Source organism: Mirounga angustirostris, unplaced genomic scaffold (genome assembly GCF_029215605.1).
Source record: "Mirounga angustirostris isolate CCGP_5_RB_7025 unplaced genomic scaffold, mMirAng1.0.hap1 SCAF_15, whole genome shotgun sequence".
NCBI classification, from domain to species: Eukaryota; Metazoa; Chordata; class Mammalia; order Carnivora; family Phocidae; genus Mirounga; species Mirounga angustirostris.
The window spans coordinates 85,136,229-85,158,366 of NW_026991723.1; the positions used below are offsets into that span (position 1 = coordinate 85,136,229).

The 22,138-nt window shown below is 56.0% G+C and overlaps 1 protein-coding gene across 1 annotated transcript in view; it reads left to right on the forward strand.

The window, feature by feature from the left end:
• The window catches only part of MVB12B (multivesicular body subunit 12B), a 268,277-nt gene extending 249,931 nt beyond the window's left edge, over nt 1–18,346 (forward strand). The window contains exon 10 of the mRNA XM_045883153.3: nt 14,789–18,346. Coding sequence (XP_045739109.1) covers nt 14,789–14,875 — 87 coding nt within the window. The 3' untranslated portion in view covers nt 14,876–18,346. The remainder of the gene's footprint in view (nt 1–14,788) is intronic.
• Nucleotides 18,347–22,138: the final 3,792 nt, after the last annotated feature.

A 22,138-nucleotide genomic window follows, 5' to 3' on the forward strand; every position in this document is an offset into this window, starting at 1 on the left:
CGGAGGACTTTGCTTGGCTCACTGTGTATTATTTTGTCGTATTTTACACTGTTAAGCCAAACCCCTTCCCCACAAAAAGGAGACTGCCTCTGGGTTCAGGGGCAGACACACGACCAGAACCGCGTCTCTCTGCCCGTCCTGAGCGCCTCCCCGAGCTCTCGGATTCCTGAGCAGCCGGGAGACGCCAGCGTCCACGGAGGCTGCTTTGTGCTGGCAGGTGCTTCTCTCCTTTCCACCACCAGCCCCCGCCCCCTGTGTGGAGAAGTGGTGTTGATTGGACTTCCAGCAGAGCCCTGGGCTCGCGTGGTCCCCGCCGTGAAGGAAGCTGAAGATGCAGCCCCTGATGGCAGCACGTTGTTCTGTCTGTCCAGAACTGGGGTGGGCTTGCTTTCCTGCCAACTTTACTTACCATGCTCTGCCTGGGGGGTGATTCGGAATTTAAGCCCGTGCCCCGTTGCCACCATTTGGCCACAGGGACAGTTCACTCCATGAACGAACCCCGTGACCCTGCCAACCTTGACTTTGGTTGTTGGGGACCAGAGGGAACACCCCAACTGCCAGGGCAAGCAGGGACCCGCAGTGCCCCCCAGCCTGCCACAGCCAAGAATTGCCCGAGTAAAGATGGAGACCAGGTGTCATCCCAGATGTGGGTGGGCAGTGCACCTCCAGCCCCGCAAAGTTAGCTGAGCTTCAGGGAGCATGTGATGCGGGGCCCTGCCAGCAGGAAGACAAGACAAGGCTTGCTGGCCGTGTGGACCAGAGCCACCTGTCACACTGGAGGGCACATCCTGGGTGTTCGCAGGGACGTTTACGGACCATGTAGACAGTGGAGGCAACGGGGTAGGGTGGAGAGGACACAGTTTGAGTCTGGATGCTGGGGTAGCACGCCAACTCTGCCGCGTAGGATCGACCCTGGGCAGGTCCCCTGGCTCCCCCCCCACCACGGGCCTCATGGCCCCAGCCCGTGTGCCTCACTCGTCCCACAGCTGCTGCTCCTGACTTCATCGCGAGTTCCCCGGAAGCCGTGGCATGTAGCACTGGCTTGAGTTTCTTGAAAGACCCCCAAAGGAAGGTCATGTTGTAAGGTTGTGATTAAAAATCCCTCTACCTGCCGTCGAGCAGATATACGGGGGGGGGGGGGGATTCTTGACAAACATTAAACCTCTCACAACTAAGAAATACTCTCAGGTGTGGGTGTTGAAAATGAACAAAGCTGTGGCTAATAAATTCCCCCGTGAATGCGGTCACTCTCCTGGCGCCAGGTGGGGATGGCAGCCTCCTTCCTGCCCAGCCTGCCCTCCAGCAGCCGTATTCCCTGCCGTCCGCGTCCGTGGCCAGCTTGGAGCAGGGCCTCTGCCGTGCACATTAGTCCGAGGCATGAGAAAGTGAGTTTCGGCTCATCTCCCCTCAGCCACGGGAGGTGACCAGTGGCAGCGATGGGGAGGCTTTCTGGCCCCGCCCCTCCCCCACGGGGCTGGGCAGCAGGAGGGTGATGGTGACACCCGGGAGGGTTGGTGGCCCCGTGAAACCCTTATTGTCCGCCTCACGGCCCAAACAAAAGCTTCTGTCTGTTCAGGAGTCAGGAAAAGTGTGATTTTGCAGCCGACCCCTGTGATGAAGCGTCTGCTCTGGGAGTGAGAAGATGGGCATATAAATATTCTCTGTCTCTGCCGCTCTTTATTTCCCTTGTAAGCGGTTGCTCCATTTCTCCATCTGATGGATTCCCCGTCACAGCCAGGGTGGAAGCACCCCAGCTCTGCAGCCCAGGCTGCAGCTTCTAAAATCGTGCCAGTGTCTCCGTTCCCTTTACCATGCCTGTTTATCCTGCCTCCCCGCCCACCGCCCCACCTGCCCTGGGGCCCGGCCACCGCCAGTCTCGCCTTGCCTGCAGACCCTCCATCCCTGTCTCAAGGAATAATAGCCAAGAGACAGCGGCCTTGATTGTAGATTTCACGCTGCACACGTAACAACCTGCAGGCCTTTTAAAAATAGGAGCCAACAATGCCTATGATGAAGCGGCATCCGGCATCCGCAGTGCCTTCCAGCTCGGTGCAGAGCCATCTCCCCACCTGCTGCCGACCTCCCACGGAAAACCACAATGCTCGCCCTCCCTTCTGTGGGTGCCACGCTGAAAATTCAGCCTGGCGAGGGAAGCGTCCTTAGCCCACCATGCTTCCTGGTAGGGCACACAGCCTCCATTTTCACTCGACTTTAAAGCTGAAAGACACGGGAGAGTCTAATTAGTAAAGGGACGATCTAATATTAATCACTCCCTTAAAATTGACAAGGGAGGCAGTTCATTTAACCACTTAATTGCTACAGGTTTTTATGGGCTGCTGTGTGCAGACGTATTTAATGAAGAAGTTATAAATCTAAGGGAGCTTAAAATTTTAATTTTATACCTAAATATTTTCCTTGTTCTCATGTTTGTAGTCAATCCTCAAGAGTGTAGTCACGTGGAATGTTCTTTAAATGAACATATTTGCTAACTGGCGTGATTTCAGTTTTTAAAACATTGGTTCCAGCAATTAGGCATTTTTCTCAGTTCCCAAATGACTAGAGAAATTCGTCTTGATTATAATTGCTCTTAGCCACGCATATCTAATTTGTGTCTTTTTAAGTGTTAATTAGTAAACAGTTTGAGCTGACATCTTTATGTGTTTGTGTGTTGAAAAATGGGGCTTATTGCTTATTTAGCTTGGGGCCGATTCCACTAGCATTTACGTCACGACATTGAGGTGAAATTAATGGAAACACATTTGGCAGTGCAAGGTAAAAAAAAAAAAATTTCGAATTCAACTTTTGGACATCCACTTTGCACGGGCTTCTTTGGCCCCCTTCAAATAGATGAGATGAGAGTAGACTTGGGAACTGCGTATGCGGGAAGAAAGTGAGGCAGAAGATTTTTGTATCAGTAATGAAATGGCAGAGTCCCAATTTTTATAAAAGCAAAATGTTCATGTCCCAGCACAATTGTTCATTCTTTCTACTTTTGGAAAGCTTTCATTGTGCTTATTAACGTTAAAGAATTTTGTGGAGGGAGAGGTCGCAAAATTTGCAGTCCCTTTGCACCATCTAGTGGTCAGGTCTTAAACTGCAACGGGAAAGCAGCAGCCGCGTTCTCTCTGCCTGGATTTGACGTTTCCACCACCCAGAACCCTTTTTCTGGATTTTTCAGTAAGGATGCTGATCTGTTTTGGAAAAGAAACCTGCCTAATTTATTTATTAAGTAAAAGTCCATTAAATAAATAGACGTGAACCTGTTCTGCTCCCCTTTTTTAAATTGCTCGAAGGCACCGAGCTGCCGCCCAAACCCTTACACACACAGTTAGATCATTCCCGCCCAAAACAAAGAAACCTAATGAATTAGTTTAACGGATGGCCCTTCTGAAGGCACACAAGACGTGTTAGGCTTCTCTTGAAATATGGGAAGTAGCTTGGGGACCACCACTGCATAGACTCTTCGGGAGTGTGACCACACCGTAGGAACCAGCTTTGTGCCACAGGATTACTTCCGTCCCCATAAATTATAGCAGATCTCTTGGGCAGTTTATCATCTGAAGCAGCTACCCTGCCAGTCAGAATCAGTCGTTTACTATTTAGTGTTTTCCCCTTGAGTTCAAAGGTTGTGCGTGTTTATAAAACTGCAAACATCACAGAAACATGTCAAGTAAAAGGTGCACACACACACACGCGTTACGTGGGCTCACACAGGACACAGCCTCACCTTGCTCTTCACTTCCACAACCTTCCCTATCATTTCACACAGACCTGCCTTGTTCTTTTTAATGACTACATGTGGTTCCCTTTTATGATTATGCCATAATTTATTTAAGCAATCCACTATTGATTGACTTTTGAGTTGTTTCTAATTATTCGCTATTACACGGCTGCAGTATATTTCCTTGTACATGTGTCTTTGCTCCCCTGGGTCTTTCTTTAGGAGAATATATATTATTTTGCCTTCCAAAAAGGGAGTGCGCATTCAGAGCCCCCCACCCCATAGTATATGAGGGGGGTACCTGTTTCCCACATTCTCACTAAGGCTGAGCATCACCAGCATCTGAAGGTGAACATTCAAATGGTTATCAGCCACTTGTATTTATTTTGCAAATCTTTTCTGTTTGTACCCTTTGCCTTATTTTTTGTTGGCTTATTTCATTTTTTTCCATTTGTTTTTAAGAATTCTTTATGCTTTTTTTTCCAGATTTTATTTATTTATTTGAGAGAGAAGGAACAGTGGGGAGAGCCAGAGGGAAAGGGAGAGAGAGAAGCAGACTCCCTGCTGAGCAGGAAGCCGGAATGTGGGACTCGATCCCAGAACCCAGAGATCATGACCTGAGCCAAGGCAGACGCTTAAACGACTGAGCCAACCGGGTGCCCCTTCTTTATGCTCTTTATAACAACTTTCTCCCTGTCACATTCTCAGACACACCTTTAACCAGTGGCTTTTCTTGTTAATGATGTGTTCTGCTATACAATAGTTTTAATTTTTTCATGGGCTCTTTTGTCTTTAACATTTTATTTGGGGCTTTGTGTCATAGAAGATTATAAGAATAATCAGTCCTGTTTTTTCCATTCTTTCACATTTTAATATATTAAAATACTAAATTCTTGGGGTGCCTGGGTGGTTCGGTCATTAAGCGTCTGCCTTTGGCTCAGGTCATGGTCCTGGGGTCCTGGGATCGAGCCCCGCATCGGGCTCCCTGCTCGGTGGGAAGCCTCCTTCTCCCTCTCCCACTCCCCCTGCTTGTGTTCCCTCTCTCACTGTGTCTCTCTCTGTCAAATAAATAAAATCTTTTAAAAAAATAAAACACTAAATTCTTTTCAACTACTAAATCCATCTGAAATTAATTAGAAGAATTAGAACCAGCCTTATTTTCTCCCGTGGCATTAGCCAGTTTTTTTAACACTGATTAGAATACTTTCTTCAGTGAATTTTTTTATTTTATTTATTTATTTGACAGAGAGACATAGCGAGAGCAGGAACACAAGCAGGGGGAGTGGGAGAGGGAGAAACAGGCTTCCTGCCGAGCAGGGAGCCCAATGCGGGGCTCGATCCCAGGACCCTGGGATCATGACCTGAGCCGAAGGCAGACACTTAATGACTGAGCCACCCAGGAGCCCCTCTTCAGTGAATTTTAAATGCTGTTTTTATCATATTATTCTATTATGTAAGTGGATCAATGGACATTTCTCTTAACTCTGTTCTTCTCTTTTTATATTATTGCCACACTGTTTTGAATCTTATAGTTCTATGATAAGCTTTAATATATGATAGTTCTCCCTTTATAACCCCTCAATTTTTCTAATTATACTCACGTGATTATTCTTCCAGCTTCATTAGAGAACCTCCTGGTGGGGGGAGGGGTTTCCAGAAATTGTTCTAAGTGTTTATTGTAACTGCACTGACTATATAGATCAACAGAGGAGTGATGTTAGAGGAGTGATTTTAGATGAAGAGTCCCCACCCCGAGGCTGGTCTCTGTCACCACGCAGAGCAGAACTGATGACCCCACACGCTGCTTCTCAGGTTCTCGGTGTTTGATGTTTTTGTGGCTCTTGTGAATGGCTCTTTTCTGACGTTGTATTTCCCAACATTTCTATATCAAGAACCTGTGGGCTTCTCACTGACGACTTTGACTGTTTCTGATGGGTGTTCAGTTGCTTTCCTCTGGGGTCCCTGGCAGGCAGTTCTGCTGCCAGCAGACCCCGACGGGGCCTCCTTCCAAGGTCTGCACCTCACCTGCCGTCTTCAGGCCACCGCGCCACCTCGGCTCACCTGTGCGTTAATAGAGGTTTCTCATTTCAACGTTAACCCATAATGCCGTGTTTGGGCTTATTACATATAGACACGTCTCTCTCTCTTTTTTTTTTTTTAATCCTGCTAAGGAATTAGCCATCTATTTCTACTTTTCTGTTTTTTATCAGGAATGGATGGTGGCTTTTGATAAATGTCTTTTAATCATCTATTGAGATGATCATGTATTTTCTCCATGGGCATATTAATATGCTGGATTATATTAATAGAGTTCCTAATTCTGAGAGTCTCCGAGCCCGCCACCCCCCACCACCCCTGGGGTTCTGCCAGCGGCAGCGTCCCCAGCAGCAGCCCCTACTCAGCCCGCTCCCATGGGGGCCCCGGGCATTCATCACAGAGATGAGAGAAGCAAGCTGAGCAGGTGGCAAGGAAGCTGTGGCAGAGGTAATGTTTGGAAATCTTTATGGTAGCATCACCTGCCCGGTTGCCCTCGTGAGCTGTGCCCGCGCTCATGCAGCCCCAAGTCAAGATGACGAGGTGGTCTTCTGCAAGTCCCTTCACGAAAGGATTTTTCTCTCTTCATGTTTTGGGAACTCTGATTCCCCCAAGTTTTAAAGTAATATTCCCCCACACACACCAAAACTGAACTCTGAGAAGGTTGTCTGTCATGCAGGTAAAAAGCATGAAGACGAGAGAAAGAATAGGGAGAGCGCTTTCCCAGAGTGACCACGTCCCTCATCTTCCAGTGCTGGAAAGTGGTGGTGTTTTAAATATTTCCTACAAATAGCCTAGGGCAGGGGAAGTACACCTATCCATTTTTTTAAGGTAATACCCAGATGAGCTCCGAAGTGCTGATCCAATGAGAGGAAAGCCCCACGGCTGCTTGCGGACATAGAAATGGTGTTTTCAGCAGCAAAGGCACCATCCGCGGCCATGCCCACAGCAGAGCAAGCAGGCTGGACACACAGGTGCCTGCCAGGCCACTGGCCCTGTAGTGAGCGAGGGGCCGGGGACAAGCAAGACACCTCTGTGTCCTCACTGACCACACGGCAGTCGTCAGTCCCACCACGAAATCGGCTTTTCCCCCATTTCCCTTAAAATCGCCCAACCTTCTCAGTCTCTTTCACTCTCCTACTTTTGGTAGTCATGGGTGCAAGGAATAGTTCACTTTCTTGCTTACTTTGTCCCCACCACCCCACACACTCACTTTTAAAATACAGTCACAGTGATAACATGGCAGTTGGCACTGCTCAGTTGGGCAGTTTCTAGGGAGTGGTGGAAGTGTGGCAAACTGGAAAGTACATGCCTCTCTAAAGGAAGCAGCCTCTAGTTGCAGGAATGAACATCCAGAATTGCCACAGCCCCCTGTTTTTTTCTAGTAAAAGCTGGAGAATGTTGGCATTTTATGCAGTCTCTCAACTTTTCAATGTTTATTTTAAAACACCCCACAGGCCAACAGCGTATGAACCTCCAGCTTGCACATGGTGTGTGTGTGTGGAGATACAAACACAAATCACATTGACTCATAATCTTCCATTCACAGGGGTGATGTGGACAAGCACTGGGCTTTGGACTTTACATGCATGAGTTAAATACCACAAGATAGGACCAATCCCACCATCATGCTCAGAGGGCTTGGAGAAGTCAGAAAACCCAGGGCTGGACCAACTGCTGCTTCCACAAAAGACTGAAAATCAGAATAACCCACCATCTGCCTCAGAACGTAGCCCTAAGCTAGCTGCTTTCTCTCCTTTGCACTGAGCTGTGCCCAGAGACTGATCTGTCCCTTCATTCACCCATCCTGCACCATCCATCCATCCATCCATCCATCCATCCACCCAGCCACCCATCCATCCATCCATCCATCCATCCACCCACCCATCCGTCCGTCCATCCTTCCATCCATCCACCCACCCACCTATCCATCCACCCACCCACCTATCCATCCATCCATCCATCCATCCATCCATCCATCCATCCATCCATCTATTCTAGGCCATGGACTCCACCAGGCTCTGGAGCTACAGAAATGGCTATGGCCCCCCTCCTGACCACACACTTAGGAGGATATGTGGAGTGCTGGGGAGGCCCAGGGGGTTGGGATGAATTCTTCCCAGGGGAGGAGGGAACATGTCCCAGAACAAGTGCCCCTTTAGCTGGGCCTTAAAGGACAGTAGGGTTTAGCCGTTGAAGGGAGAAAGTGTCCTAGGGAAAACAGCATTCGGAAAGGCACAAAGGCGTGACTGGGCCGACCCATTTAGGACTCGGTGCTGGGCAGGGAGGGAGGAGAGGTCCAGGAGCCGTGCACGGGGAAAGGTCTCTGCAGAGCCCACTCAAACCTCACTCTGGAGGAGGGGAGGGCCTGGCGCTGTGCCGTAGGGCAGGGATGTGGGAGTCACTGCGCCTCCCAGAAGCTCTCCGACGCTCCTCTGTCCGGGTCCTAGCGGGAAGGTGCTTTGTGAGCTGAGGGTGCCTGGAGAGTGGGGGGCTCTCCCGGCACTGAGCCCAGGAGGCAAGCTCATGGTTATCACCACCCCCTCCAGGAGTCCCAGGCTTAGAGCAGCAAACGGGGGAGGGCTGGGTGCTGAGGATCCCTGAAAGGGACCTGGATGCCCCAGAGCAGAAAGACGCAGGGGCTGAGTCCGCAGAAGGCTGGGAACGTAATGAATCGAGCAGCTGCTTTCGGAGCCCCTCCCTGGGCTGGCACCGTGCCGGGCCCAGTGCGCAGACGGACGCGGTTCCTGCGGAGCAGGTGGGTCTTGGAGGGGCCCTTCTTCAGACCGTCATTTAGAGAGGGACCCAGCAGTGGGCCTGGGTGGGGCTCAGGGCCCCGACTCGGGGTTACTTCTCGCAGATTAGAGCCCAGGAACCCAGTGGGAAAGCTGGAATGGAAACCGGAGCAGCTTCCCTGAGGGCCTGCAGGAGCCACGACGACCCCTCTGCGAGCTGCATGGGACCCCAGCATCCGTATCTGACTGTGGCACTGAAGACGCCTCCCTGCTGTCCCCTGACCCCCTGTGGCACTGAAAGGCTGCTCAGCCTCTCAGAGCCCCGGTTTGCCCCTCTGGGGTGGAAAGAGCAATACCAGCTTCCCGGGGCATACAGATTTGTTCCCAGCACCCCGACTCAGGACATGGCATCTCCTGCCGCCCCTGTCACCTTATTAGTGGCCACCAGGGTCATGGGCTGTAGCCCGTGAGCCCTGAGCTCCAGGCCTGTTCTCCCCAGCTCCGGGGTGTTCTAGAACCTCCCTGTGGAATGGGGAGGGCAGTCTTGGCATCCCCCATGTTCCCCCTGTGCCCCCAGTGTGCACGTGGACAGACCTCCTCCAGGTCAAGCGATTCGTCATGCTTATTAGGACCCGGTGCTTCCCCCAGTCACTCAATGTTTCCAATATCTCTGTGGCACCATAGTCCCAAGTATAGAACAAGGACTCCCGGGCTTGTCCAATGAGGCGTTGGTCCTCAGTCTCCCCTTCGGGAGCTTGAAGGGGTGGACGTATTCAAATCAGCTGGACGGGCCTCCCCTGGTGCACAGACAAGGCTGCCCTTTGGGGATGTGAGGCCCTTCTGTGCCCACTCCTCACTGGGGCACCGGCTTTTTCCTCCCCTGGGGGCTGAGTTCCAGCAGCCAGCCTTCTTCAGACAGAGGGGAGGACATGGAGCCCTCGAGTGAGGAGTGGAGGCTTCCCATAGCTGAAATCCTGGAGCGGTTAAGCCGTGGGTGATGAGCAGAGCCCATGTCAAGGCTGGGGCTGTGGGGAACTAGAGCAGTGCAGGACGGGCTTGGGAGGGCAAGGCCACTAAGAACCTCCTCCACCTTCCTGACTGTATGGGGTCAGGCCCATCTGCCTGCCCAGGGGACCCTTTGTGACTGCCGAAGCCCACCCTTCAGTGTCCATTCCCCCCCGAACCAGACTTCTTGTTCACCTAAATCTTGGCCCCTTTACTTCCCCCCGACCTGTTCTCCCCTGGCCAGGCCTCTGAGGCCCAGCCTGGCCGTTCTAGGCCTGCTCTTAACACACCCTTCCAGGCTCTTCCGTGATCCACCCCAGTGCCAACTTATGTTGACTCATTGGCTCACATTTGTCATTCTGCCCCCACCTCCGAGCTGTACCTGCATGAGAGGTGGGTGCAGACCCTTGCCTGTCCCCCACCCTTGGGACGCCTGTGGGCCTAGTCCAGCTTTGCCCTGGCTCTCTCCAGACCTTTGGGAAGTCTGATCCTGCCCCAGGTCTCAGCTTCCGTATCTGCAAAGCTTAGGCGCTAGAAATAATCCCTTACTGTCCTTTCTCCTCTGGAGCCTCTGATTTGATCGTTGCCAGACCCAGGAAGGGAGGGTATATGTTTGCCCTTTTTGCCCTCTGCAGATCTTCCTCAACTTACAATGGGGTGACCCCCCCAATAAATCCATCATGAGTGGAAAGCAACTGTAAACTGAAAATGCATTTAATACACCTAACTTACCGAACAGCACAGCTTAGCTTAGCCTACCTTAAACTCCCAGAACACGTCCAGTAACCCACAGTTGGGCAGAAGCATCCAACACAAAGCCTATTTTATAATGAAATGTTGGCTATCTCGTGTACTTTATTGAATGCCGTACTAAAAGTGGAAAACAGGATGGTCGTATGGGGACAGCATGGCCTTCAGCATGTCCGTCGTGAACCCTCGTGGTCGCGTGGCTCCCTGGGGGCTACGGCTGCCGAGCATCACAAGACTGTGTCCAATTCAAAATCTGAGGTGTGGTTTATCGCTTTCGCAGGGTCGTAAAGTCAAAACATCGTAAATCGGGGACCGTCTGTATTGTATTTGGTAGAAGTTTCCAGGCAGTGGTTCTCCCTTGCCCAAGCAGGAAGATCTCCTGGGTGTTTTGGAAAATGCTGCCCTGCCATGCCTGGTGAACCAGAACCACCCCACCCCAGACAGGGCCCGGGCACCCGTGGCTTGGTTAAAACCCTTGACTCTGATGCATCATGAGGACTGGGTTTTTCAGGCGAATCGTCTCAGGTGATCCTCACACCTTCGTGGGTTGACGAGGGTTTGATGGCCCCCTTCGTGCCAGTGAGGCTGGGTGGAGGCAAGTTTGCCTCCACCGTGAAGCTGGAAGCTGGGGTCCGCATGTCCCACTGACCAGGACGATGGCCCCGCTGGGCCTCACGCCCCGTAGCTAGAGAGGCCCGATGCATCAGTTGCCGGGTCTCCCAGACGGAGGCACGCTGTGGTCCCTGGGCCCCAGGAAAGCTCCAGAGAGAGCTCCTGACAGTGACATCTCTTTCCTGGAGAGACCGCCAGGCCCGGCTGCTGTGATGGCAGGTGTCCACCAGAGGGCGCCATGGCCCGGCGCCGCTCAGCTGGGCTCCGCTCTGCGAACCCAAATGCTTTTTAATTGAAAATTTTTTTAATTCAAAAAGGATTTGCTGTTTGTACGCGAGTGCAGGTTTTCCTTATGCAGGAGACTAATGTCTTGAGTAAACAGATCCGGGCCCAAATCCACCTTCAAAGGTACTTGCTGTTTGCCCAAGGGAGTGAAAGGCCTTCCAGAAGCGGCCCTAGTCTCTTGGGCAAACACTTTGGGGCCAGCAATCCCAGGCAGAAGACAGTGTCTGTGGGAAGGGTTATCCGCAGCCTAAGGGGGATTATGTCTGGGGACATATGTTGAAATTTCATTTGGGGAGTTAGAGAAAACAAGAGGTTGGGGGTGGGAGGGTAATGCTTTTCTCCAGCCAAGATAACCTAAAAAGGGAAAGCTCCCAAGGGTAGGAGTGGGGGGACAGCGATCTGTGCACTGTGCCGCCCCGCCGAGTCCTGGCCTTCTGGAGGGGGGAGGGGCGGGCGCAGGCTGTGAATCCGGAAAGGGCAGCATACTCGGGACTTCTCGCTGCTTCATTTGAGAGGTGCCTTCTGTATGCTGCCCCCAGGCAGGCATCTCCCAGGCATGGCCTCAGGGCAGCCGAAGTAAAGCCCGCCAGCTCCCCCCGCCCCAGCCCTAATGTCTCTAGCCCTCTGCTTTCTGCCCACTCCCACCCACATCCACTCCTGCGTCCCCTTGGTTGGGCCACAGAACTGTCCGAACTGGTCCCCAGAACAGCAGCGGCAGGTCGCCTAGGAGTTGGTTGGAAATGCAATCCTGGGCCCCACCCCAGGCCTTCTGAGTCAGAATCTGCATTTTACCAGGACCTCCAGGGACTTTTGCGCAATAAAGGCTGATCAGCCCCCCCAGCACTTGCCCTGGGTTCCCCCCTCCCCACCCCTGAGGGGCGGCCGCACCCACCACACTGGCAGCTCTCCAACCTTCCCCAACCGAGTCTGCTCTCCTCCCTGGCCCACTCCCCCAGGTCCTCCACCCCAAGTGCCAGGCCTGTCCTCACCCTCTGAGCCTGTGCGCATTTCCTAAAACCTCTCTCCATCGTCATTCCAGCTACCCTTGCCCCCCACCCCCACATCCCCAGTGCTTCCAGTTCCCAACCTTTTGTCCCTGGTTCCATCTCTCCCCAGCCAGGCAGCTACCCCAGAGCCACGGGCAGAAATGCACTCATGTTCTCCCCCAACCCACCCTTCCTCCTGTGTTGCCCAGTTGGGTTAGCAGTGCTGACATGCCCCTGCCCTACTGCCCTCGTGGGGCTCTTGCCCGACCCTGGGGCCTAGCACGGGGTGAACACTGTGGTGGGTGCTGATGGAGCCCAGGGAACCTTTCCTGCCGTGATGCACCTGAGCAGCCACCAGGTGGCGGTATTGTCCCAGACTTCGCCCGGAGGCGGCCTCCTCTGGGGCTGCTCCACTGGGCCAGCTTCCTGGAGCTGGAGTCCAGCTGTGGCCCGTGCCCTGGTCATCGGGGAGCAGGTTGGGAGCTGCTTTGTTAGTTTCTCAAGTAGCCAGCAAATGTGTCTGGTGACCGCAGATAGCTCGCCCCATCCCCACAGCCAGCCCTGGGAGAGACTGTGATCCCACTTTTTTATTGAGGTATAATTGACAGAGAACATTGGTTTCAGGTGTACGTTAATATAATGATCCGTATTTGTATATATTGCAAAATGATCAAAACATGTCCAGTTAAAAATTTTGTAACCATGGTGACAGATGTTAACTCTTAGCAACTTCTCAAGATGAATGCTTGTCAGCCAGCTGTATGTGCCTCCCCTGGACCCACTTTACAACTGGAATCTGTACTTTCGACCCCCCTCCCCGGGCAACCCCCAGCCTGTTCTCTGTACCTATAAGTAGGGGGGGGGTTAGATTCCACATATAAGTGAGGTCACATGGTCTTTGTCTTTCTCGGACTTCCTGCGCTTCACATAATGCCTTCGAGGTCCATCCATGTTGTTGCAAACGGCAAGATTTCTTTTTTTATGGCTGAATAAGATCCCATTGTAGCTCTACGCCGCGTCTTCTTCATCCCTTCACCTGTCGTCCGACATCTGTTGGAGATAATGCCGCAGTGAACGTGGGGCTGCAGGTATCTTTTTGAGTTAGTGTTTTTGTTTTGTTTGGATAAATTCCCAGAAGAGGAATTGCTGAGTCCTAGGGGAGTTCTAGTTCTAATTGTGTGAGGATCCTCCATACCGCGTTTCACGCCGGCTGCACGCGTTTGCATTCCCAGCAGGCCCGAGGGTCCCCCTTTCTCCACATCCTCACCAACACTTGTTATTTCTGACCGTGGCCGAGGTTCAGAGAGGAGCAAAGTCAAGTCCTTCCCTCCCGCCCCTTCTGGTGATAGACGATGTCTGTAGGCACCACCGTCCTACCTGTGTCGCCGGGGCTGTGTCGCTTGAGGCTGTTCACACCTGTGGTTCACACAGGGACAGGATGGGGCTCAGCCACGGTCTGCGTCTGTCTGTGCTGGGCCAGCCCCGTGGGGCCCTCAGGCAGGGGCAGCTGAGGACACAGTGCTGGGCAGCCGGGTCTGCTGGCTGCCTCCTCACCATTTCCACTTGAGGGGAAAAACCCTCAAAGGTCTGTAGCTGCCCCTCATTCTTGACCAACCGCTAAAGCCCTCAGCGCTTAGCTGTTCTGCTGTGGCAGGCAACATCCCTGGGGGCGGGGGGGGGGGCAGGCAGCCAGGCTTCCTGTCACACACACACACACCCCCCGTGTCCCTGAGGAAATAGCTTCCTCAACCAGGGCAGCTCCACTTTGCTCTGCTTACAGGGAGGAGCCCTTTTTAGGGCAATTCTACTGCTAAAAAGTCTCGATAGGATTTCAAACGTTTAAGCACCATTGACCTCATCTAAGCTTCTCGTTCCTAAAGCCCTGGGACCACAGCCTGCTGTGGCATAGCGTGCCAGGCCCTGCCCCCGACCCCACGGCCCAGCTCTGCTGCAGGGCCCCCCTCGCCTGTGCCCGCCCGGCCCACCAGCCCCACATTTGGATGGTGCCATCCCTCCTGGCCCTCGGGGCAAACCGCAGGCGGTCCCCCTTCCCCAACAGAGGTACTTGCGTTTGAATTTCCATCAGACTCGGAACCTACCTTTACACGTTTCCACGACCTAGAGTCAGGTAAGCTTCAGTCTTCAGCATGAGGTGGGACAGGTGTGCCCCTCCAGGGACCGCCCTGGTCCAGGCTGGGTGGCCGGCGTGGGGTGCTGCCCCCCACCCCCCGGGGTCACCTAGCATGTCAGCAGGCGTGCCAGGAGGCACCGAGTCCAAGGGTCCCCTGGGCCTGGTGGCTGGCCTCAGGCCAGGTGGGGGATGGAGTTGCAGGGCAGTCCTTTACCTTGCCTGCGACCCCTCTCCCGGCAGGCAGCCTGGCCCACGGTCAGCCCGTGGCTTCGGGCACCACGGTCCCTCCCTAACGGTGAGCAGAGCAGGGACTGTAGTCACAAGCTGGGGGGCCACCTGCAGCCGCAGAGGTGTGTCTCTCCACACCCCCCACCCCCGCACGCTGCACCCAGAGGGCGCCCATTTCTGTGCGCGCATGCTCGGCAAGGTGGCACCGGGGCCCCCCACGGGCCAGGCCTGAGGCCTGGGAGTGCTTCTCTCTGCTGTTCTCCCGCACTGACCCTGCCGCTCTGTCCTCTCGCTCCTCCAGTATGAATACAGCTTCCGCACGGAGCAGAGCGCTGCGGCCCGGCTCCCGCCCAGCCCCACTCGGTGTCAGCAGATCCCCCAGTCCTGAGGGGCCGGCCGCCACCCTGGCCCCGTGGGGAGAAGACGCGGCTGCCCAGACTACGGAGCGCCCCTCCCTCGCCCAGGCCCTCCTGCCCGCCCACCGCGGGGCTCATCCGGGAGACCCTGGGCAGCTGGGCTGTGGCCTCCGCTTGCCTGACGGGACAGCCCCGCCTCCCTGGCGACACTCTTCATAATCTGGACTAATCTGTGTGTGTTGTAGTGACCGGCGGCTCCCAACGTGTCTGTGTGACGACCAGCCCTCCCACGAACAGCCCCACCCCCGCGGGAGTCACCCCTGAGGGCCCCGCACACCGGCTGGAGCCGCCCCGTGACGCCTTGGGCCCCCTTTCCTCCCGACTGTTGGCTGCCACGACGCTATCCGGCTCCTTCTGGAAGCCCCGGGGTGGGGGGCAGCTGTACAAAGCCCCCTCCGGCCTCACCGCGGGCCCCAGACGCGGGGCTGCCGTGGAACAAGTCCCTCCCGCCAACAGCAGCAAGCGCCCTGCGCATTTCACGCAACGCGGAGGACGCACGGGAGGAAGAAGCCCGTCGTCCCCAAGTGGCCCCGAGCCTGGGTCCCTGCCCCGTGGTGGCCCCACTGAGGTGGGGGAACAGCCGCCTGGCTGCCCACACAGGGGACTTGGCTTCTGGGCGAGAAGGCGGAGGGACCTGGTGCTTGCTCGGAGGCGAGTCTCGCTGCCCAGGACACTGTGCTCACCCCCCACGCCCCCCGTTCCTCCCAAAGGGCTCATCTCTGCAATGCCCACGTGCCAACTGCCACGCCAGCCGCCTCAGCCCAGGGACGGGCCCGCCGCGGGTGAGGAGCCGCTCAGCCAGTGCCCAGCCCCAGAGGGACGCGGGGCCGGGGTCAGCCCGCTCCTCAGAGCCCGGCTGCATCGTGATGCGCTCCGCAAACAGCAACAGTTGTTTCAGGAAGTCCACGTGAGCCAGGCCACCGAACTGGGGCCAGCGTGGACACGTGTGCCACGACCAGCCAGTGGACGCACAGGCACTTCTCACCGTGCCGGCTGCCGCCATCCCTGGGGACTCGGGCCCTCCCCCCCAGTGGCCTGCCTGGTCTAGCTCTCAGGATTGGTCCTGAATTAGTTCCACAGAATGTTGGTCTCTCCCCTCTTGGGGGTCCCCAGATGGTGGGAGCTTTGGACATGTGTCTGGAGGCTGGGGGGGGCGGCATGGAGAGCGGGAAGGGTCCCTCACCACGAAGGGAGCCCAGGAGAGCCATGGCCGGGGATGGACCCCACCTCCCTGGGGCTCCTGGGATGGCTTGTGGTGGCCGGGGCACAACAGGCCAGCACCGTGAGGAGGGTGGCCGCTGGCTAAGAAGTAGGGCGGACAAAAATACCTCATGTACCTTTATGGGCCCCACCATCTCCAGCAGCTCCACCCGCCCCCCTGGGTCGCCCGTGGATCATTCGATACCTCCTGATCTCTGTGCATTAGGGAAGTGGTCGCCTCTCCCTGCCTGCGCCCGGACCTGAGGACATCCCTGGTGGGGCCGGCCTTTCTGGGCCTCCCACACAGCAGAGTGGCAGGAAAATGCAGATAGTGGGTGGAACCCCCAGGGGGCCACAGGCTGGAGCCAGCAGTCCGTCGGAGGACCCTTGGGGATTGGTGCTTAACCAGGAGAGGAGAGAGCTCTTGAACTGGTCTCAGATGTCCCCACTGAAATTAGCTAGTCGTCCTTCTGGGCATTGGAGCCCCGTGGGGCCCAGAGGACCCGGGTCTGCTGCTGCTTTTTGGATGGGTGGCTGGTCCAGAACCAAGTGACCCGTGTGACCTGAAGCCCAACCGAGAGGGGCAACTGATTACTCCTCTTCACTTGGTCACAGCCTGTGAGATGGTCACCTGACAGCGCCTGGTGGCCCTGGTCTGACAACCGGGCATTTTAGCAGAGAGGTCCAGAGACGTGCGCGCAGGAGCCCGAGTCCAGGCGCACGAAGGCGGAGCCAGGCCGGGAGGGTGGCTATCCGGAGAGGAGGAGGGGGGCGCGACCTCCCGAGCCCCCAGGCCGTCCTGCAGATAGGGGACGGACCCAGAGCGAGGCCGGGCGGGGGGCCGCCAGGAAGAGGGCTGAGCGGCTGGGCTTGGACAGGCTGTGCCACCTCCACCACCTCGTAGACAGAAGCCACGTGTGACAGTGACCGTTTGTACCCCTGAGCCCCCCTTAGACAAGTTAGACAGTGACCGGGGTAGATTGCAGGCTTGCCCTCTTTCCTGGCCTTCTGAGAGGTGGGGGGGCAAGCGAGCGTGTGACAGTAGGCTGGGGGGGAGGGGCGCATGGGGGCGCGTGCAGACCGCAGGAGAGCCTGGACCCCTGGCTCGTGCCTGGGAGCGTTTCTGCACCAGCCTGGCCCTCGGCCCCCCAGCACGCCCTGCTGCCGTCCCCCCTCAGAAAGACTAACCAGAGCACAGCTTCCCTGTTGTCTTTCCTCTTCCCTCTGAAAATTCAGTCTCCCTCCAAAGCCCTTGGGAATGGCACAAAGGTAACAAGGAGTAAGTCGTTGGCTTCATGGCCACTCACAAATTTGTTTCAAGGCTTTTTCCCCACCCCGAGTCCAGGAACTAATCCGGGCCATGACCCTCTTCCGCTTGGGGGGCTGGGAGCCCCGGTGGCGACGTGCCCCAGCCGCCTCCCTCGCTGGAAGTCCGGACTGCCGCCCCCAACACTCCCCTGCCCCGTGTCCTGCGGGACACCCTCCCGGGGCAGGAGACAGCAAGGACTCACCCGCATCGAAGCCCCTGCTCCTTGCCAGGCCCTAGGCCGGCACTTTAAGCACATTTTCTCCTGTTGTTCCCCTTAAAAACACACACACCCAGAAGCGGATGTCCGTTGCTCCTTGGGGCAGTGGAGGCCCGTCTGCGGGCACGGAGCGGGCACGGGGCAGAGCCGGAATCTGGAGCCGAGTCTCGTCTCGCAGCCGCCCCGTCACAAGCACAGGTCCAGTAAAGACTTCCCAGCGCCACCAGCCACGCTGGTTCTAGCATGATCGGCCACTGCTGCATGGCGCCATGGTGCTCAGCGTGGGGCAGGAGCCCACCTGCCCACTCGCTCCACCCCGGCCAGGGCCCCCCCGGACACCCGGGAGCCTGAGGGCCAAGCAGGTGCATGCCTGTGGGGGCCAGAAGCCGAGCTCGTTTGACTCGGTTCACCGTCCGCCGTGCCCTCGGGCCATGGAGGGGGTGGCCAGGCCCCCACCCCACCCAAGCAGCCTGGCACCCCTGGGTCGGCCCCTCTTTCTTCGCCCCTTGTGAATGCGGCCCGGGAGCGGCCGTCGCCCCCCGTTCTCCCGGCAGAAGGCGTGGGAGCTGCCCTGGGGCCGCCCGCTGTGCACTTGCCCTAGGAACAATGTCCTTACCGTATTTATTTGAGGTGACTCTTGTATTTGGCAAAGGGAAGTTCACTGTGTGATTGTCTGTCTTAATATAATTTGTTAAATAAACGTTTGTTTTAACCTTTTCCCGGCTTGTTGCTGTGCTACCTGAGCAAGGCCAGAGTCCCTCAGGGGAGGCTCCAGGCCCCAGCGCCCGCCCCAGCTCCTCGCAGATGCTGGCGGGGCCCCCCGAGAGCCACCACCGGGCCTCCCAGCCCTCCAGAAAGCACTGGTGGCCTTCTCTGCCCCCGTTGAGTTGAGAGACCTGGGTACAAGCCAGAGGAGTTCAGGAGGGCAAAGCAAGCCCTGCCCTTCTCTGGGAACAGCCCTCAGGAACGCTCCTTGCAGGTGAAAACCCCCGTCACCACGAAACGCTGCAACAGGCCCCCAGCAAGGAATGCAGGGGTGCGCTTTCATGTGCGCCGGGCTCAGAGCCGGCGGGCTGCTCAGAAGGACATGCGGCCCCCACAGTCTCAGTCCTGTCCCGACTGCTCACCTGCGTGCAAGATGCCCTCCGAGCGCCAGGGAAGGGACCAAAGGGCCACAGGACACGGCCCGGGGCTCCTTGCGAAGCCCCGTCAGTTCAGGCTTCACTGTCAAAGCTCTGCCTCCTTTAGTAGTGACCTTTGCATTTTTGGGGCTAGACATCAGAGTCTGAGCTGTCACTGCCTCCGGCCCTGTTTATGCCACACTCAGAACGGGGCCACCTTTAGCTCAGCTCTCATGAGGACCAGGAGAGCCCCCAAAGTGTCCGTGCCTCCAGCCCAGGATGCCCACCTCTGGCAGCTCTCAGGAGAAAGGGAAAGCAGCCCAGAGAATTTCACGAGAAACCCACAAAGCACACTCAACGTGGAGTTTGAAGAGCTAGACTCAGATTCTGGCTCTGCCACTGCCTGACCATGTGGCCTTCAGCCAGTTACCCAGCACCCCCAGAAGGGGGCCACCGCCTCCCTCCGTGGCTTGCCCCAGGAAGATGGGATGAGGACGCCCGCAGGGCACTGAGCATAAGCAGAGACCAAGGGACACGCCAGGTCTTTGGGGCCAGGCTTCTGTGTGGCCATCCACACCACTGAGTCCCTACAAGTGCTGGGTCTCAGGGGAGTGCAGGTGATGGCCTCCGGCATCCGGGACACAGTCTGTTTGCAAGGGGCCTCATGCTCTGCTCGGGAAGGCAGACAAATGGATCCCCCGGGGCCCCGGGGGAGGCACCTCACTGGCCTTTGGGCAGCAAGAAACCAAAATCTACTCACCGCAGCCTAGGCCAGGGCAGGGTTCATGGCCAGACCAGGCGCCCGTTTCTCCTGTTCTTGCCCATGCCGCCTCACCTGCCTCCACCTGGCCACCTGCTTCCCATCCTCACACACTCTGGCCTTCCCTCCCGTGTGCTCTCTATGCCAGCACACAATGCACATGCACTCATGCGTCCACAGGCCACTCAAGTTTATGTGTCCGTTCAGAAGATCCAAAGGCGACAATCCCAGGGCAGATTCTGATCGGTCAGCCTGGGTCAGGTGACCCCTCTGGCCCCGGGCAGCTCAGGCCCTGGGGGCAGGGGAGTGTGTGATCATAACGTATCTGGAGCAGGTCTAGATTTATTCAGACCCTCGACAGACATCTCCCCATTGACAGGAGAGTGAGGGCCTGGAGGGGGAGGGGGAGGGGGAGGGGGAGGGGGAGGAGGGGCAGCCCTGCCCGGGAAGACAAAGAAATCCTCCATCAGCAGATCTGTGCCATGGGGAGAAGCCACTGAGGTGGACGGAGTATCATTCATCCTCCCATCCATCTATCCGTCCAACCCCTCACACCATGTGTTAGGAGCACCTTCCGTGTGTAGGGCCTGAGCCCAGCACTGGGGATTCAGCAGCGACCCAACACCACTGACATCCCTGTCCTCACAAAGCTGACAGTCTAGCCTGTCCCACTCTACCCCCCACATCCCCTCCGCCATGTCTCTCCCACTTCTCCCCCTGCTTCTGCTTGTGTGTTCCTAGCCACCCTGGCTCATCCCTACAGCTCTGGGCTCGCTGAGCCCCACCCTGACCTCTCCCTCTCCTGCATCCTCCCTGCTGCTGCCTGGGGGGCGGGGGGCAGCCTGGGTCTTCCACTGTGCTTAGTTGGGTCACAGGCCAATCTCCCTGAGCTCCAGCAGCCACCAGGGAGCGCCACCTGGGTGTTACACCTTGACCTCAGCACATCCCAAGCCCAGTGTACCATCTCCCCCCTCAAGCCCCAAACTGCTCCCCTTCTCCTGACTCCCTGTCCTGGAACAGGCCCCCCATCTCCTGCAGAGGTGCCCCCACCACCACCTGGAGCCATCTGTGATCACCCCTTTTCCAGCTGGATAGTTCGCCCATCTAAATTTGTGCTCAAACTCAGCCACTATTTTCTCTTCTAGCTGCTCCTTTCCCAATTCTGCCCCTTGACACGTTTCACCTGGATTACAGCATCAGCCCCTTAACCATTCCTGCCCTCCCCCTCCCGCCTCCAGGGTCGTCTTCTCCCATCCATCTGCCTCAGAGTCACCCAACGGGGCTCCTCCACTTAAAATGCTTCACCCCTTACCCTAAGAACAAGATCGAAGCCCCTGAGGTTTCCCAACACCACCTTTCTCAGTCTGACCCCTCCTCCTGTCCCAGCCTCATCTCCTGCAAATCTCTCTGATGGATTATTTGTGATTTCGCATACTCTAAACTCTGTACTTCCTTGCCTTTGCATATGCTATTCCCTCTACCTAGAATGCTTTTCCCTCATTTTTCTGCCTGGTCAAGTCCTGCTCATCCTCTAAGACTCTGCTCATACACCTCCTATGTAATGTCCTGCCTGATCCCTTGGAGGCAAAGCTAACGTTCCTCCCCTTCAAGCCACCCCACACCTTGTACACTGGAACCACTGACCCAATGGCAATACTGCAGCCCTTTGATTCTTTCACTAGATGATCTGCTCCCGAAGGAAGGGGTACAGGTCTCATTTAGGACACCTTCCTCCATAGCCACACACATATGCAAATCAAGCACCTAGCACAGGCCTAGAATAAAAAACAGGCATGAGCAAACGCTCCTTGAATGAATTCCTCAAAGTAGGTGGGGAGACAGGTGGGCTGGACTCCACTGCTGAGCAGCCCAAGAAGAATGGGCCCCAGTGGCACCTGCTGCGATGCTTGTGACCACCCCAGGGACTGTGATGACCAGCAGCAGCCCTCCCTGGACAAGTCCTGATGCTGACCCCAAAGAGGCCAGAGACCAGAGTGAGAACTGGTCCCTCACCTGGCCCATCTCTGAAGCCACGGCATCCAATAAGATCCATGATGGGTGTGTGGCAGGAAGATGAATGGCCGTGGGCTGCTGGTTCTCCACCTCAAGCCCAACTTATGGGGCTGCCACAAAAAGAAGAAGATCAATGGATCACAGGAGCTAGGAGGGGCTTGGTTTTGGGGAAGAGCAGCAGACCAGAGGGAAAGATGGCCAATGCCACAGATGAGAGATGACATGGAGAAGCAATTTGCTGGCTATGCTCATTGATCACACACACACACACACACATACACCCCACCACCACCACCACCCCCACCACCACCCCGGGTGGGTCATTTCATCCTTTCCCCACCAAAACAGCAGCTCAGCTGACCCCTGAGCTCCCTCCTCCCCTCACCCCCACCTTGGGCCAGGTAAGTGCAACCAGAGACATAAGTCTTAGGACAAGTGGTGCTAGGAAGAGGTCTTGGCCATTTCCATGAGGGTCTGGATCTCCTGAAGGGGGAGGGCACATAGGCAGACATTGGCACAGTTGAACACCTAAGGCACATCCATCCCCCCATCTTCCTCTGGAGGGAGCACAAAGTTTCATGACCTTAACTGCATAATAGAACCACCTAGAGTGTT